Consider the following 17,500-nt stretch of genomic DNA (forward strand, 5'->3'; position numbering starts at 1 on the left):
TGCACTACTTACGTAGTCTATGTAATTCGTGATACTATAACTCCTTTGTTTACGTTGAGAAATGTATTTCAACAGGAATATCAACAATGCTAAATTCGTCGGAATGAAATGTGTTAGGAAAAGTGAAATATAAATTATAATTTAAATTAACTTTATATTTCGGACGAGGTTTTATATTTTATCGAAAGGAAAATGTTTTAATGAAGATAAATTTCTATTTAAGATAATGATAATAATAATAATGATAATAATAATAATAATAATAATAATAATAATAATAATAATAATAATAATAATGATAATAAAAAGAAAGGAAAAATATGAAAGATACGAAAAGATTATTATATGTATTATCGTATACTTTTTCGTATACTTATTATTATACGTATTATCGTATGTTTTTTTTTTCAGTAAAAAAAAAAAAAAAAAAAAAAAAAAAAAAAAGAAACGGAAAAAAATAAAATGAAAAAAGACTTACAATTAATTTTTATTTAACACTCCGGACGCTTTCATTGTTCATTAAAAAGATTTTTTTTTTTCTTTTATTGCTTATGTAAGATCAATAAAGTGATCTATATGTGTAAATATTTAACGAGAACTTGATCGGGATAGTTATTAATACATAGCAAAAGAATTATATATAAGGTAAAGCCATTAATATACTATGAAGTATGGAATTAGGGAATTCATAGAATTCGTATTTGAAGATACAAAATGACTCAGCTATCTTGGAAAAGTGGATGAATCGAGGAGAAAGAAAGAGAGAGAGAGAGAGAGAGAGAGAGAAAAAAGAAAGAAAGAAAAAAAAAAGAGATGTATATTCATGGAATTAGGATATTGTCACGTTCCGTTTTTAAAACTCATCCTAAGAAATGTTTCTTCAGCCTTTATAAAATATAAATAGTTATCGATTTGAAATATTTACTTGTTGAAATATAATATTAATTGTTTCCTTTTATTTTTCTTTTTTCTTTTCCTACTTAACGAAACTTTATTTTCAGACTTATATTCTATAAATAAATAAATGTTTTTTTATTGTTTTGATTTAATTTGATTCGACTTGATTTGATTTTATTTCTTGTTTAAATTTCTCTTTTCCTTCGTTTCTCCCCATTTAAAAATAAAAGTTATGTAAGAGAACATAGGTGGGTATTGGTCGTTAAACGAATATGGAGGCTGCAAAATAGCAACAATCTCGTCGTAGCGATTCATCAACACGACCGAGAGCTGCAGGAAGAGAGGAGATATCAGGCCGTAACCGTAACGGAGGATGTAACATTGAACTTAACTCGGTAATAACTTCCGGTTAATGGTCAAATCGAATGTGAAGTTGCGTTGTATATTTTGAAGTGTTCTCTTTAAAATATATATGTATATACATATATACATATATGTTTATTTATATATATATATATATATATATATATATATATATATATATATATATGTATTGTACGTATGTACTCGTACGTATGCACTTATATATGTACGGTACATATTTTTTATACCTGTTATCATAATTTTATCAAAACGAAATGACAAATAAATTTCAAGGAAATCGAATTTTTTTTCCTTCCAAAGAAAATTTCGTTTTGAAATAATTCGCATAATTCTAATGAGATGAAAAATTAATTGATCAACGTATAATACGAGTACGCGTCTTTAAGATTGCGAATGACACATAAAATAATTTAATTTTAATATCTGATATTGATAAAATTCGCTCGAAATTCGGCATTTTTCATTTTTTTTTTCTTTTTTTTTTTTTGGACCGGTTAAACAAGAATCACTGCCAAAAGAGTTAGATGAGGGATAAAATTTTTCATTACTCATGAATGATCATGATCGATGAGAAACAGCAACGATTTAAGCAACCGACTATTAAAACGCTCTGATCAATTTTTCAAATAGCGCGTGAGTATACGAAAATATTTTTTTTCTCTTCTTCTCTCTCTCTCTTTTTCTCTCGAGAACGCTAGGTCGTAAATAAATCCTCTTTTGATTTGTTCCTTCTCTCTCTCTTTCTCTCTGTCTCTCTTTCACTCACTCACTCACTCATTCGTTACTGCTATCGTATTGCTAAAAAAAAGAAGACAGAGAGAAGGAGAGAAAGAGAAAGAGAGAGAGAGAAATCGTTTACGTTACCGAACGGATTTTATCGACCACGTTTACCAACCGTTTGATTTTCCGCGCCAATTTCTTTTTTTTCCCCTCTTTCGTTTACGCTCGAAACGAGCCACGAATCGTGAAACTTCATCGAGCCCGCGCATCGACCACTTCTGTTTATTTTTGCGAGAGAGCATGGACTTCCGTTTCCGTCGATCGTGTGCCAATAAACTCAAACGTATTCTCAATCACTTTTCGCTTCCAAATAGAATCTTTTATATCGATATTCTCTTTTGATATATGTATGTATTTGCATAGATACGTTTGCGTATGTGTCTATATTACTAATAGAATTAATAAATTTTTGAAAAAAGAATAAAAGGAAAAAATAAGGAACGCAATTTTTTTTTTATTGATTGAATATTTCTATTTTTTTTACTCAATAAAAAGAAGTGCTCAATAAAATAAATATTAATTATCTAAAAAATTATTGTAAATATTTGGTAAATTAATGAAAAAATCTATACGTGTATAGATACGTATATATATATATATATATATATATATATATATATATATATATATATATATATATATATATATACGTATATGTATATGTATGTTTATATTTCTACTGAATAAATCTATTTAATAAAAATTGCGATTTTTATTATGATTCTAATTGCTCTGTTAAAAAAGTGATATATATATATATAATATAAATTGTATTTATATATATATATAAAAATTGTACTTGTGATTAAAAAATTGAAAGAGAATTGTTTCAAAGATATGAAGAATTTTTTTGATTGTTCGTTTGATACAGAGACAGAAACTTCCATTTGGCGAATCGAATCGTTTAATCTTTGTAATAGTTCGATATCGGATTGGCAAGGTTTTAATCAATTTTTGTCTTTGACATTTGGATATATCGTCCTTTGCAGGATGACAGGTAATCGTTTATCTTTTATCTTCTTGTCTAGATAGATTTATAAATTTATCTGTCCGACAATTTTTTTTATTATTATATATTATTATTATTATTATTATTATTATTATTATTATTATTATTATTATTATTATTATTATTATTATTATTATTATTATCGAGCAAAGCGCAAACGAAAAGTATTTTTCAAGAGAAAGATATTAAAAAAAAAAAAAAAAAAAAAAAAAAAGAACAAAAAAATGTCATGTATATTTATTTTTGCTATGAAATTTTTTTTTGTTTTTATTTCTTTTTCTTTTTTTTATTTTTATCAAAAAACAATTTTCTTCAACGGCAAACAGGGCGAAACGCAAATTTCGTTTCTAAATAAAAAGTACCGATGGAAAACGGAAAGCATCGTTAATTATGAAAGATTTCAAAGCGCCTTTCTCGTTAACGACGTTCCGTTCGTCCTTCCTCTCCCTTTTTTTTCTCTCTCTTTCTTTTTTCTGTAAATTTCTTTTTTCTTTTTTTTTTTTATTTTGCATTTTGTTTTGTTTTCTTTCCTTTTTTTTTTCTTTCTATAAACGAAAAAAAAAAAAACACACACGCAGCTACCGTACCCACCACCACCAGGGAGATTTTAATTGGAAGCTAAATTTAGCTTGGCAGTAATTAATACGATGATTTACGAGGAAATATTTTTGGGGTACCTTTTTGAAATGTGTTAAGTTCTTCTTAAATCGTGAAAAATAAAAACTGCTTTATTTCTAGAATGGATTCGAGTGAAATGAAAGGAAAGAAAAGGAAAGGAATAGGAGAGATAAAAAAAAGTGGTATCTCTCTCTCTATTTAATTTTTCGTTAATTAATTATAATTAAATATAAAAATTAATACTAGATTAATTATTCTAAAGAAGAAGAAAACAAAAAAAAAAAAGGAGGACACTTACCGAAGCTACAACCCAGTAAGATAGTTATCAGTATTATCTTCATGACGATTAGAATCCGTGTATAAAAATGTTTAGAAATTTTGCAGATCGATTTTCCTGACTTCTTTGAAAAAAGAACAAAGATCAAAAAAAAAAAAAAAATAAAAAAAAAACAAAAAGGAAAGAAAATGAAGGAAGAAGAAACAAGGGAAAGAAATGGAAATGAGACCAAAGAGATCAAAGAAAAAAAGAAAAAAAGAAAGAAACTAGGAAGAAAATAAACAAAAGAAAAAAACAAACAAACAAACAAAAAAGGCGAAAGAAGAAAGATTCACTTATTATAATCACTAATAATAATTAAACAAAACACCGTCATGATAACACAGATCCGAGATAGTAATAATTCAAACTCGTAGACGTAAACTCGTTGTTGGTCGAAGGTTGACGTTGTTATCGTAGCTGGTGGGGGAGGTCGAATGATCCTGTTCGATCGGCACGTGGCTCGTCGTATACTGTCACCTTTTTTCCACCCTTCGTTTACTTTATACCTGGACACAAAAGTCCGACCAGCTGTGTCAGCAGGTGTCAATATTTACCTCGACCTTTCCAAATGAAAATCCTACTCTTTTTATATACGCTATATCCACTCCTCCTCCTCTTTCCCTTTTTAAATTTACTTTCCCCTCTTGCTTTTATCCTTCACTTTTTTCTAAGGGTTGAAATCCTCACGTTTACCAATGGGATGTTTTACTAGATCGATCTGAACAAACGAATAATGTAAACTCTTCTTGATTATCGTATTCTTTTCACTTTTGATATTTGTATTCTTCATAAAAAATAGATTATCTTCTTTTCTCTCTCTCTCTCTCTCTCTCTCTCTCTCTCTGTCGTTCTCTTTACCAAATATACAAATATTAATTTTACGATAAGAGCATTAAATTTTTATTGGCAATTCATTTTCATTCCTTTTTTTTTTTTTTATTATTATTATACAAATGAACGAATCGAACGATAATACTTCTTCTTATGATTGATCTCTATCACCATGACGAAATTTTATAAATAATTAATTATCGATTAAATAATTTTATATTATTATATATCGTTCAAACAAAAATTACATATGTAATATCGAACATATCCGAAAAGTTAGCCTGTCACGAAAGACCCGAGTATAACGACTGCTTGCCTCTTCTATTCGTTCGTTCTCTCAAGCGCGAGGACAGAGAGAAGAGTGCTACTGCTTTCCCCTCCTCCTCCTCTTCCTCCTGCTGCTTCTCCTGCTCCTCCTCCTCCTCCTCCTCATCATCATTCTCATCCTCATCCTCTTCCACCTACTTGTAATCTTTCTCTTTTCCCGTTACCGTCCCAAGCCAGTAAAACTCCTCCAACGATTTTACCCTCTCTTTTTTCGTATCCTCTTCGCGTTCACGGAGGAGGATCGTTGATATTTTTGTACATACATACATACATACATACATGCATACATACATACATACATACATACATACGAACTTAGTGCTAGAGACCAAAATCGTGACGGTATAAACGGTGTCGTTACTTTGAGAGGTATAAGAAGACTAATGTGTATGTGTGTGTATGTATGCATGTGTGCGAGAGGAGAGAGAGAGAGAGAGAGAGAGAGAGAGAGAGAGAGAGAGAGAGAGAGAGAGAGAGAGAGAGAGAGAGAGAGGAAAAACAGACTTCGTGTACTCCTGCTGGAAATCGGTTCGGTCCATTAATCAATTCCTTTGACAGGAGGAATGAATGAGGGAGAGGAAAAGAGAGAGAAATAGAGAGAGAGAGAGAGAGAGAGAGAGAGAGAGAGAGAGAGGGATAAAGATAGAGAGGATAAAAAGATAGACATAAAAGTCGTTTGATCGGAAATCAGGTGTAATTTTTTTGCTTCCTTTTTTCTGCTTTCTTTTTTTTTCTTCTTTTTTTTTTTCCTTTTTTTTCGTTGGTTTCCAAGAACTCGATAATCGTTTTTATTAATTCTTGTCGACGTCCTTGTCGAAGTTAGCAGTGCTAATTCCTGATAACATTGTATATGACCTCGAGGGGAGAGCTCACAGACTTTTATTAATACGTTTTATTATTAGAATCTACTACATGCCCACTTATCATCCAAATTATCTTAAAGCTAATAGAACACTTTTTCAGTTAAATCTTTTCTAGGAGATTAATTCGATTAATACGGCCAATATATCTTTCAATTCAAATTAATACGCATCTTGATATTAATCCAGTGAAATTATATAGATATTACGTTGTAACAATCTGATTTTGATGTCTTTTGTAAATTTAAAATCCCTTATCTTCGATCAAATTCATAACATGACTAACAATGATTATTCTACATCAATTATTCTATAGTAATGGAAACACATACATACAAACAGATATATATTATATGTATATATATATATATATATATATATATATGTATGTATGTATACTTGTATATATATGTATACGTATATTGTGTCAAACACAGAGGACAATCCTTTCTGCAATTGGTCATTAACCCACGTCTAATGGTAGGACCATTAGGAGGATTTGGTGTATGTGTGTTTGAATCAAAGAGATAACTGTTGGCTTCGAAAGCCATAAACGATGATGCCAATCGCTCGGCGAGCCGTTAGTAATTAACCTCGTACTCTGTTTCGCGTCGCATTACTCGATTAAATCCTATTGTGAATTATACTCTAATCGCTCGTTAGCGAAACGGAAAGTATTACTCGTTCTGCTGGATTTACTTGGATACTTGGATCCTTTCAGGACCGCCATAATTCTCTTCGTATATATATATATATATATATATATATATATATATATATATATATATATATATATATATGTATATATATATGAAACTTATCTCGTGTAAAATAATACTCCACGTATTCTAGTTAAATTCAACGAAAATTTCCTTGAACAAATATTAGGTAAGGTTTCTCTATGATTCATCGAAACATAAAATTCGTTAAATTTCTTTGTCTCTCTTTCTCTCTCTCTCTCTCTCTCTCTCTCTCTCTCTCTCTCTTTCTCATTCATTAACAAATTTCGTTCAATGATTTTATGTAAAAAGATTACTTTATAAAAAAAAAGAAGAAATAAAGAAAAATAAAATTGAGGATAAATTGATATTTATTAAGGTTTTATCGAGAAAATACGATGACGTTTGCAAGATTTATTTTATAGTAACAGAATAAACATATACTGTCTCTCTCTCTCTTCTCCCTTTTTCTCTCTCTCTTTCTCTAGTTGCTATGGGATTTGCTAACGACAGACTCACCGGAACGATTTTGAACAAGCACTAGCCTCAGGGATTTTACTCTTTGGCTCTGGACTTTCCGCGAGTTTCTCTATCAATATTGAACCAGACCGGTATTAATTACTTCGCTCTATTACGTCCACTGTAGCGTATATTAACAACATGCATTTATAGGAAGGTCATACTTGTATATTTACCTGATGTTGTTGATGATGATGATGATGATGATGATGACGATGCGTGTATGTATCTACGTATTTACTCTTGATTTTCTACAGGGTGGATCAAATATTCCCAAGTAATTTCAAATATCAATTTGGATATACGTTTTCTTTCGTGACTAGTTTTAAGCTAATTAATTTTTGGTTTTATTCTTTTTTTTTTCCTTCAATTTATGTCACATGCTCAACTTGTAATTATAATATATAGTTCACTTAGGAATTTTTGTCTTCTCCCATTGTATTGTACATATACCTCTTATATATACAGTAATTTTCTTATAAAACTATGTGGAATATATAAATGGTGATTGGAATTCAATACCATAAGATTATTATCAATACTTATTTATTTATTTCACTGATCAAGTAATAATCACATAAAGCTGATAAAGTAAAACCCCCTTTTTTATTTTCGGTGAATCGAGTTCTGTACGTTTGTAATGTTATATTTACAAGTATATAGCTCTTTCCCGTCTGACGAAAGTTCTTTTACAATATTGTGTTTCTTTTCAACGTTAAATATATATATATATATATATATATATATATATATATATATGTATATATATATTTATGTATACATATATATATTATATAAATATATATTTATATATATGTATATATATATATATTATATAAATATATATTTATATATACATATATATATATATATTATATAAATATATATAAATATATAATGTATGTTACGCGTAAGGTGTGTATGTGTGTATGTATTTGTGTATTTATTTATATATATAAATATACATGTAACGTACGGTTTTTCTTTTACAATTGGCGATTTGATCGCTCAACGCTCGAAAAGAACGGGCCGAGAATCTTAGAGTTTCAAAGAAACGTCAAATAACATCAATGAATCTCATTATGATTCTCAATGCCAATTCAATTTCTTAATGCCTGACAAAAATTATTTCGCGGTTATAGTTGAGCGCAACGTATGAAACAGTTCTTCTTTCTTTTTCCCCCATTTCTTTTTTTTTTTTTTTTTTTTTTTTTTTTTTTTTTTTTTTTTTGTATTTTCTTCCGGCATAAGAAAATGATTATTGTACCCAAAACCCCGCTGTGTAATGAAATCCTTCTCAAGGAGAAAAAAAAATACAAAAAAAAATACAAAAAAAAAAAAAAAAAGAACAAACGAAAAAATACTCTAGTTAACAATAAATTATTAAATATCTATTCACAGGTGGTATGTATAGGCTAATTGTTATTACTATCGTCGTTTTAACGTAATCCTTTTTCTTTTCTCTCTATCTCTCTCTCTTATCATTTATTAGCCGCTAACGTTGTTTACGACTATTGTTACATAAGACACACATACGCACGTACATACATACAGCATCAGGACTTTTTATATTGACGGCATTCGCTTCTTTCTCCTTTCCTTTCTTTTCCTTTTTTTTTTTCTTTCTACCTTTTATTCATTTATTTATTTGGCAAACGAATCATTTGGAAGCACGACGACCGATGTAATAAAAATGATGAATGAGATTTTATTAGAAATATTAGTCTCTCTTTATCTACGGGTAGCGAGGTAACTTCACCTCGTCTTGCTTCCAAAGATCTCGCTTACGTCATCTAATGATACTTTTATCATTTATTTTCTTTCTTTTAATACTTCCCTTCTACTTATTCTTCTTCTTATTCCTTCAATCCCTCTTCTTCATTTTCAGCCGTCTAGCATTTCCTTCCTTCTTTCTTTTTTATTTATTTATTTATCTCTTATTTCGTCCTTTCATGCATAGCAAGTGAGTATCACTTTTATTTATTTGTTTTTTTTTCTTTTTTTTTGTTTTTTTTTTTTTTGTTTTTTTTTCGTGAGTATGCGCGTGAGTATGAACCAGTCACTCTTTGAGATAACGTTTGAAAGGATTAGATATTTCTTTTCTCTCTCTCTCTCTCTCTATTCTTTTTTTTTTTTTTTCAAACGTCAACCCAGCGTAAAAAGCTACTAGTTATATAATCCGTGTGTGTGTGTACATTAAGTAACTTTCCGGCCGTTTTAATTGATTGTATCGAAGTTTCTTTCAATCGTAAGAATATTTATCTCTTTTTCTTTTTGTTTTTGTTTCTTTCTTTTATTCATTCATTTTTTCTTTCTTTCTTTCTTTCTTTCTTTCTATCTTTTCGTCGTCGTTTTGTCGTCGTCGTCGACGTCGTCGTCGTCGTCGTCGTCGTCGTCGTCGTCATCGTCGTCAAACATATTATTTATTTCAAGTTGGCGAAGACACGTCGTGAAGCTAGGAGAAAAAAAAAAGACAAAAGAAGAAGAAAAAAGAAAAAAACAAAAAAAAAGTAGAAAGAAAATAAAAACATTCGAGTATATAATCTAATCTGAATCTTTCGCAAAGATCGATTAGCAGATCGATATATATATATATATATATATATATATATATATATATATACTCGACAATATTTGTTTATAATATTTACTAGATGACGTTAATAATAATTATCCTTATAGTTGACTTCAACGTACGCATGTCTCACTTCCTCCCTTCCCCTCCCTTCCACCTTTCCCCTGCTACCCCCACCTCTTAACTACCATCTTGAATATTTCTTTCATTGCAAATACTATACATAACAAATAGCGTAATTTATCTACGATCGATTAAACTAATAACCATTCCGTTACAGAATATGACGTTCTTTTTTTCCTTTTTGTCCTTTTTCTTTTATTTCTTTGCTTTCGTCATTTATATACACACTTATATTTTCATTAAGGGCAAACAAACTATTTGTCGCTATTATTGTTAAAGAGGCTACGATTTGTTTTATTTATCAGTTTTTTCTTCTTACTTATTTCTTTTTATTTTTATTTTCCTTTTCCTTTTTCTTTCTTTCCTTTTTTTTTTTTTTTTTTTTTTTTTTTTTTTTTTTTTTATTGTTTTAGGTGTCTCATTTTGTTTTTTAATCGTTTCATCCCAACTCTTCTTGTCAGATTTCTCACTCGCACTTTAAAGCAAATACAACACAGACACGCACAAACATTCTTTCCCTCTCTCTCTCTCTCTCTCTCTCTATCTCTTTGTTTTTTTTTTCTTTCTCGCTTGGTTTGATTTTATAGAAAAGAACTAAAGAAAAAAGAAGAAAAAAAAAAAATAGATGAAAAAAGAGAAGAAAGCTAACACGGCACTCATACGTCAAAGTCCTCAGAAAAATGGAGAGGAGAGAATCTCCACGCGAGAGGATATGAGGTACGACGAGATGACTTTGTTGATTCGGATATTATCATTATTATTATATTATCATTATCATATTATTATTATTATTATTATCATCATCATCATCATCATCATCATCATCATTATTATTACTATTATCAAACGAAGATTAAAAAACGTGATTTTCAATGATAGAAAAATGTACGAGGTGACATTTGCTATCTAGTTTTGATTGGCTGACGAGTATTTCTTCTTCTTCTTCTTCTTCTTATTTACTCCTTCTTCTTCTTCTTTTTTTATTTTTTTATTTTTTTTTTGGTTGTCTTCTAAGTTTTTTATAAATCGTTAGATTCATCGTTCAAAGTAGTCCGTGGAAGGAAAAAAAAAAAAAAAAAAAACAAGTGATTTTTCCAATTCGTCATTGATTTTACCGTACGTTCAATTAGCCACTTGTGTTTGATATTAGATATTTGTTATTACATATTGTATAATTTCAACCAATTTAGAAAAAGATGATCATATCCGATCAAAATCGATTTATTCTCATAGACGATATCTGAAATTATCACTTTAAATATTCGAATAGTTCGATGGTATTTGAAAAATAATTTGACCTTTTGTTTTTTATTTATTTATTTGTTTTATTTTCTTTCTTTTTTTTTTTTCTTTTTTGCGCGCGCAGTAAAACACATTAAATGTACATAGTCGTGTATGTACATAATGTATGGTATAAGTTATTTGCGATGTCGTCCATCTATTCGAATATTTCAAGTTAATCGTGAAATTTTTCATGAATAGTAAATAGTAGTAGTATTTTGTCGTAATGACACGTGATATCGTGATAGAGTCATCATTTTCTTTTTTTTTTTTTTTTCTTTTCTCTATTATTAAAGAGACAGAAATAAAACACGTGTTTGCCTGTCTGTCTGTATGTCCGTTCGTCTGCCTCTCTCTTTCTTTCGATAATAATACCATTCTCTCCCTCTCTCTCTCTCTCTCTCACTCTCTCACTCTCTCACTTGCACATGTTCTTTATGCTATTTACAAACGTGAATTTTTTAAATAACGTTCGCTTTGTTATTAATTTTTTTTCTCTCTCTATCTCTGTCACACGCATACGTACATTTCGATCTCTCTCTCTCTCTCTCTCTCTCTCTCTCTCTCTCTCTCTCTCTCTCTCTCTTCTTTCGTCTTTTCATTTAGCTAAAATATTTGTTAATTATTGTATACATATATATATATATATATATATATATATATATATATATATATATATATTCAATAATATCGAGTGTTTGTGTATGTATGTATGTTTATATAACTCGCACTTCTCTACTCCTCTTGTAGTAATCAGCGACCGATCATCACACGATAATTTTCATCTCGAAAACGTAAAGATGAGCTAGCGCTCTTCTTCCATTGTCGAATTGAGTCTCTCTTTTTCTTGTTCTTCTTTTCTTTCTTTTTTTCCTTCTGCATTTTATGTTTCACTGCAGAATGAATCATCGATCGCGATACGTCGTCATCTTCGAATGAAGTTGAGATTCGAGTTTATATGGAGGGAGCTGGGCGATAGAGAGGATTTCCTCTGATTGGAAGCACGTGAGCCTCGGAGTTGAACACCCAATCGTTTAGATTAATGAGATCGTCGTCGCTGAATAAAAGATAGAGGTACTGTAACAGATAAAAAAAAAAAATACAAAAAAAATTAATTACAAAAGAAATAACAACCAAGAAATCATTTGTTTACAACGGATTATGATACCTTTATATATATATATATATATATATACACATATTTGAATGGATCGATATGGACCGTATTTTAATAAGAATTAAATTATATTTTCTTTTTTTACTTTATTCATTTTATTCTTTCAAACGAATTTAAAGAGCACTTGATACGAAGAGAGCAATTTCGTTCGATTAAATTAAAAGTATTGAGAAAAAAGTTCTTTACGAGTTACGAGTTATCTTGGCCGATCGAGTGTGACGTATAAACTCTCTCTCTCTCTCCCTCTATATATATATATATATATATATATATATATATATATATATATATATATATATATATATACCTATATACATTATATATATTATAGGAGGGCTTTTACGAACGTCACCTTCAGCTGTTACCGATTATAGTTGGCTTTTACCGGCAGCCGGCTTCGGAAATATCTATAAGAAAGGGAATAAAAAAAAAAAAAAAAAAAGAAAAAAAAAAAGAAAAAAAAAAGAGAAAAAAGAAAAAAAGAAAAAAGTTCGTCTTTATACCGGGCCTTAATCTTTAACGAGATAGCAGGGATAAAAGTGGCCACCATTGGCACGACTCTCTCTCTCTCTCTCTCCCTCTTTTTCCTTTTGGCAATTTCTCTTTTACCAAATTTCTTTCTTAGCGATCGTACGTTATCTCGATCGTAAAACTAACAGAAGGAATTTTTAATCGAGATATCGTTCAATCGGACCGAAAAAGTCGGTCTATAAAAAATTTCTGCGATTTTAAATAATCAACCTCGAATAAGACAGAGGGGAGGAAAGAAAGAGAAGCAATATCGTAAAGATTATGTGGCAAGAAAATCCCTTTAAAAACGTTTCACGTATAAAGAAATAATTAATGTAGCTTTTAAACATGGAGTTAAGATTAAAAAATATTACGTATTCTTCTTTCGAAAGTTGTGAGCGATGGAAAAAAAAATGAACGAAAAAAAAAGAAAAGAAAAAAAAATGAAAAGAAAAGAAAAAGAAATGGAAATTTCAACGAGATATTGTCGAGAGTCGAAGTGTAAAATAATGATCTCAAAGTATTTAAATTTGAATTTTGTTTTTTAATCGATTGAAAAGTCCTTTTTTTTCTTTTTCATTTTCTCCCCCCACTCCTATTGCAGTACCTTTAGGGTTTCGGCGAAGAAGTAACTCTGTTGAACGTCATCCTTCGGTGAGTTGGCTAAGTAAACATTGTGGAGTCCCGTGAATCCTCCTGGGACTCGACAATGTTTTTCCAGTGCTTGGACGGCTTCCCAGCCCCATTCGCGATATTTCGGATCCTTTGTAAGCCGCCACATCACGAAATACGACTCGAATGTCTGAAAAGAAGGAAAAAGCATGGGATGCAATGGTGATGGGAGGAAGAGGGAAGATAGAGGAGAGGGAAGAGGAGATGAAGGAGGAATATTTTATTCGAATGTTTGCCGACAACAACACGTGTGAGGCGTTTACAGGTTTACAAAAGTTTGAACGAAAGTTCCGCAGCACTTTTAAACCTTCGTTTTCTCGGAACACGAGACGAACGAGATCGATAAAAAATTCAATCGAATGCTTGACTTTATTTGTTTCTTTCATTATTATTATTATTTTTATTTATTTATTTATTTTTTTTTTTATTAAAGAAATGCACTCACCTCAGGTCGAAGGATATAATATTTCTCGCCGGTTTTCAAGCTTCTCGCCTCGTTTCCTTCGATAAAATGAAAAGCTTCCGGACCGAGTTTAGTCACACTCCTGTCGTAGGACTCGTGACAGGTGTTGGTCAAGCCTGCGGCTATACTCATGTATTTATCCGACACTTCGTTTTCTAAGGTTCTAGCACCCAATGCGAACATACCACCTATCATGTATATACATAATGAGAATTTTGTTAAAATTCTACATAAAGTGAATAAAAAATAATAAGAAAAAGAAATAAAATTTCACTCACCAGCGAAACAGGCCAAGTGACCCATTTTGTGTTCAGGCCTGTCATATTTCAAATCCGATACATAGAGCAGTTTACCGGGTGATGTCTTGATCATGTGCTCGCTGATAGCTGCGATTGCTTCGTCATACATTTCACGTGCTTCTCTGTCCTCCTTTCCTGATTGGATCCAAGCCTTTAACAGATACTCGTAGAAACTGTCACCTAATCCTCCGAGTGACATGTGATCTGAAATTATATCGAATGAATTTTAACGGGATAGAAAAATTTTGTCCTATTTTATTACAAGCTATATATATATATATATATATATATATATATATATATGTATATATATATAATCCTTTTTAAGAAGATATCAAATATATCATAAATGAATCACACGAGATTTGATGTTCAAACCATTTGAATCGTTTTATAGAAAGCACGAGATTCCATTTCCAGAGAAAACTATGTCCTCTTTTACTCGTACGTACTTACGAGTGATCGAAATTTGCATTTATAGAACTACCCATAACATTACTTTTTATATGCTCCATCAACAGCTATGGGTAGTTCAACAGAATTCTCTAACTTTATTCCTTTTTTTTGTTCTTTTTTTTTTTTTTTTGTTATTTTTTCTAGTTTCCATAATGAGAATTCGTTAGAGAACGGTTCGATTAACGAAACAAATTGTAATCGAAGACAAATATTTATTTTTTAATTTGTGCTTTTTTTTCTCCTCGTTCTGATTAAAAAATAGATTTATATATAAGGCACAGACGATAATTTACATATATATATATATATGTCAATATACATATATATATATGTAGGTATAAACTATATAATTATATGAGCCATTTATTTTGAAAGTGGCCTAACTCCATTTATCTTCAAATCGAGATATTTAAGGGTTTGTGTTTCAATGAATTTAAAAATATACGTACAGGATACTAATGAGTCATACTACTTAAGTATATCTAAGGGTGTTAAATTTATAGTTTCTATTAAAATAGTGGCAATTATTAAGTGAATAATATGCGTTTTCTTATCAACAATGGAGTTAGGCCACTTTCAAAATTAACAGTCAGATTCATTATAAAATTTGAAGGTGCCCAAGTCCAATCAACATAATTTAAGATGCTTCAAATTGAAAAAAACAATACTCAATTTATTTTACATATTTTTTAAACACTTCAAAAACATAATTTATGCGATTCAAAATATTTTTTAACTACATAATGTACAAAATTACGAACATAAATGTATTACAAAACAATTTACTACTCATCTAGATTTTGTGTGTGTGAAAGGGATTTGAAGAAATCATGATGTTCCGATAGTATATATCGTAATAGGTCAATTATGTCCTTGAATTTTGCTATTGTAATTTGTCTTTCAAAATAAACGGTTAAATTATTGAACTAACTCTGGAAACTTATTTGTCAAGAATTATCGTATTTGCTCGGAATATAAGCAACCTGAAATGCTTTACTGATAAATAAGATAAAGTTATACATGTAATTATAGCAACCGGAAAAAATTGACAAATGGAGTTAGGCCACTTTCAAAATAAACGGCTGATATGACGAGTAACCATGTATTATTGTAATAAATTTTTGTAATTGACAGAAATAGTTAAAAAAAAAAAAAAAAAAAAAGGAGAGAAAAAAAAAAGAGAAAAATAGTATTCTTATTAAAAAAAAAAAAAAAAAAAAAAAAAAAAAAAAAAAAAAAAAAAAAAAAAAAAAAAAAAAAAAAAAAAAAAAAAAAAACGATAGATACGATTCGCCGTTGAATAGAAGTTTTATGGTTGATGAATTCTCGTCGTATTTATGTAAAATAAAATTCAATGTAAATGTTTTATCGTACTTGTTTTGGAAATTCGCTTGATTTAAGTTGAAAAAGAGAGAGACAGAAAGAGAGAAAGAGAGTGAGAAAGAGAGAGAGAAAGGGAAAGAGAGTGAGAGAGAGAGAGAGAGAGAGAGAGAGAAATTAGAACTTTCAGCAAAGATTGAAAATCCTATTAATTACATCATTAAATATCATATTTCTCGAATAACATTTACGAGTAATACGTGGCAAAACGAAAGAAAAAACTTCAACGTGTTCGTAGTACTTTTCGAGTGGTCGAGTAACGAATTCAAATGAAATTCTCGGAGAGCATGGGTTGGTGAAAAATGTACATTGGTTTGGAAAAACGCCAAAGTCGAGTACAACTTTGCTAACCGCAAAAGACGTTTCCTTTCCTTTTAACCTTAGAAATAAACTTTTTCCCGCGCAAATGTTGCGACGTATTTTGAATTCTCAAAAAAAAAAAAGAAAAAGAAAAAGAAAAAAAAAACAGAAGAAAGAAAGTAAAAAGAAAAAAAAAAGAAGATAAAAGGAAGAAAGAATGAAAAAATAAATGCTTGAAAGAAAGAAAAATGATCTTTTGTCATTTGTTTCAATTATTTTGAAATAAAATGATCACGGAAATATGTTGCTCTAAGAAAGGATCAAATTACGATTTTTTTTTTTTTTTTTTTTTTTTTCCTTTTTTTTTTCTTTTTTTTTTTTTTTTAGAAATAATTTTTCGTTGGAAATCATTAAAGAGTCGTTAATAAAATAACGTCGTCGTTCGAAAGAGAAATCAAATAGGTGGTTGGCGCCACGTACCTGCATACCTGAGTCGCGCAAATATCTATGAAGAAAAAAAAAAAGAAAAAAAAAGAAAAGAAAAAAAAAAAAAAAGAGAAAAAGGAAAAAAAAGTCTTTTAAGAGTGATCTATGTTAGTTCGAGGAAATCGTTGAGAAAGGCCAACGTACGATGTTACCAAAGTAGAAAGAAAAATAGGAATTCTTACTGTTCTTAAGAGAAGGAATGAAAAAGAACAAGAATGGTGGATGGATGATGAGGGGGGGGTGGTGGTGTAGGGGGTACAGGAGTGGTTGCTTTTGATAAATGCGATATTCAACTTCGTCGAAATGGCGTAATATTTGAGAACTAACCACGAATAGTTGAAAAGAAGAAGAAAAAGAGAAAGAGAAAGAGATAGTTAAGAAAGAAAAAAAAAAAAAGAAGAGAAAAAAAATAAATTTTATTAAAACTTTTTCACGAACGTTCGTTGAACGATCGAAAGTAAAAAAAAAAAAAATATGCAAAACAAAACAAAAAATTTCGATCGCGTTTACGAAAA

General features: G+C 29.7%; 2 protein-coding genes across 11 annotated transcripts in view; both read right to left on the reverse strand.

Moving 5' to 3' along the window:
* The window catches only part of LOC124948390 (xaa-Pro aminopeptidase 1), a 37,919-nt gene extending 31,159 nt beyond the window's left edge, over window positions 1-6,760 (reverse strand). For 2 of the 4 annotated variants that reach the window (XM_047491938.1, XM_047491939.1), the window contains exons 1-2: window positions 4,336-6,759; window positions 3,987-4,089 (exon numbers count right to left, since the gene is read on the reverse strand). In XM_047491938.1, coding sequence (XP_047347894.1) covers window positions 3,987-4,089; window positions 4,336-4,341 — 109 coding nt within the window. In that variant the 5' untranslated portion in view covers window positions 4,342-6,759. Of the gene's footprint in view, window positions 1-3,986; window positions 4,090-4,335 lie in introns of all 4 variants that reach the window. The other 2 variants (XM_047491936.1, XM_047491937.1) reach the window with 2 other exon arrangements.
* A 5,116-nt stretch (window positions 6,761-11,876) lies between these two features.
* LOC124948600 (mannosyl-oligosaccharide 1,2-alpha-mannosidase IA) overlaps window positions 11,877-17,500 on the reverse strand; it is a 318,288-nt gene continuing 312,664 nt past the window's right edge. For all 7 annotated transcript variants that reach the window (XM_047492426.1, XM_047492431.1, XM_047492433.1 and 4 more), the window contains 4 exons: window positions 14,343-14,567; window positions 14,047-14,252; window positions 13,537-13,731; window positions 11,877-12,319 (listed from right to left, as the gene is read on the reverse strand). In XM_047492426.1, the coding sequence (XP_047348382.1) occupies window positions 12,197-12,319; window positions 13,537-13,731; window positions 14,047-14,252; window positions 14,343-14,567 (749 nt within the window). In that variant the 3' untranslated portion in view covers window positions 11,877-12,196. The remainder of the gene's footprint in view (window positions 12,320-13,536; window positions 13,732-14,046; window positions 14,253-14,342; window positions 14,568-17,500) is intronic.

Source organism: Vespa velutina, chromosome 4, assembly GCF_912470025.1.
Source record: "Vespa velutina chromosome 4, iVesVel2.1, whole genome shotgun sequence".
Lineage (NCBI taxonomy): Eukaryota > Metazoa > Arthropoda > Insecta > Hymenoptera > Vespidae > Vespa > Vespa velutina.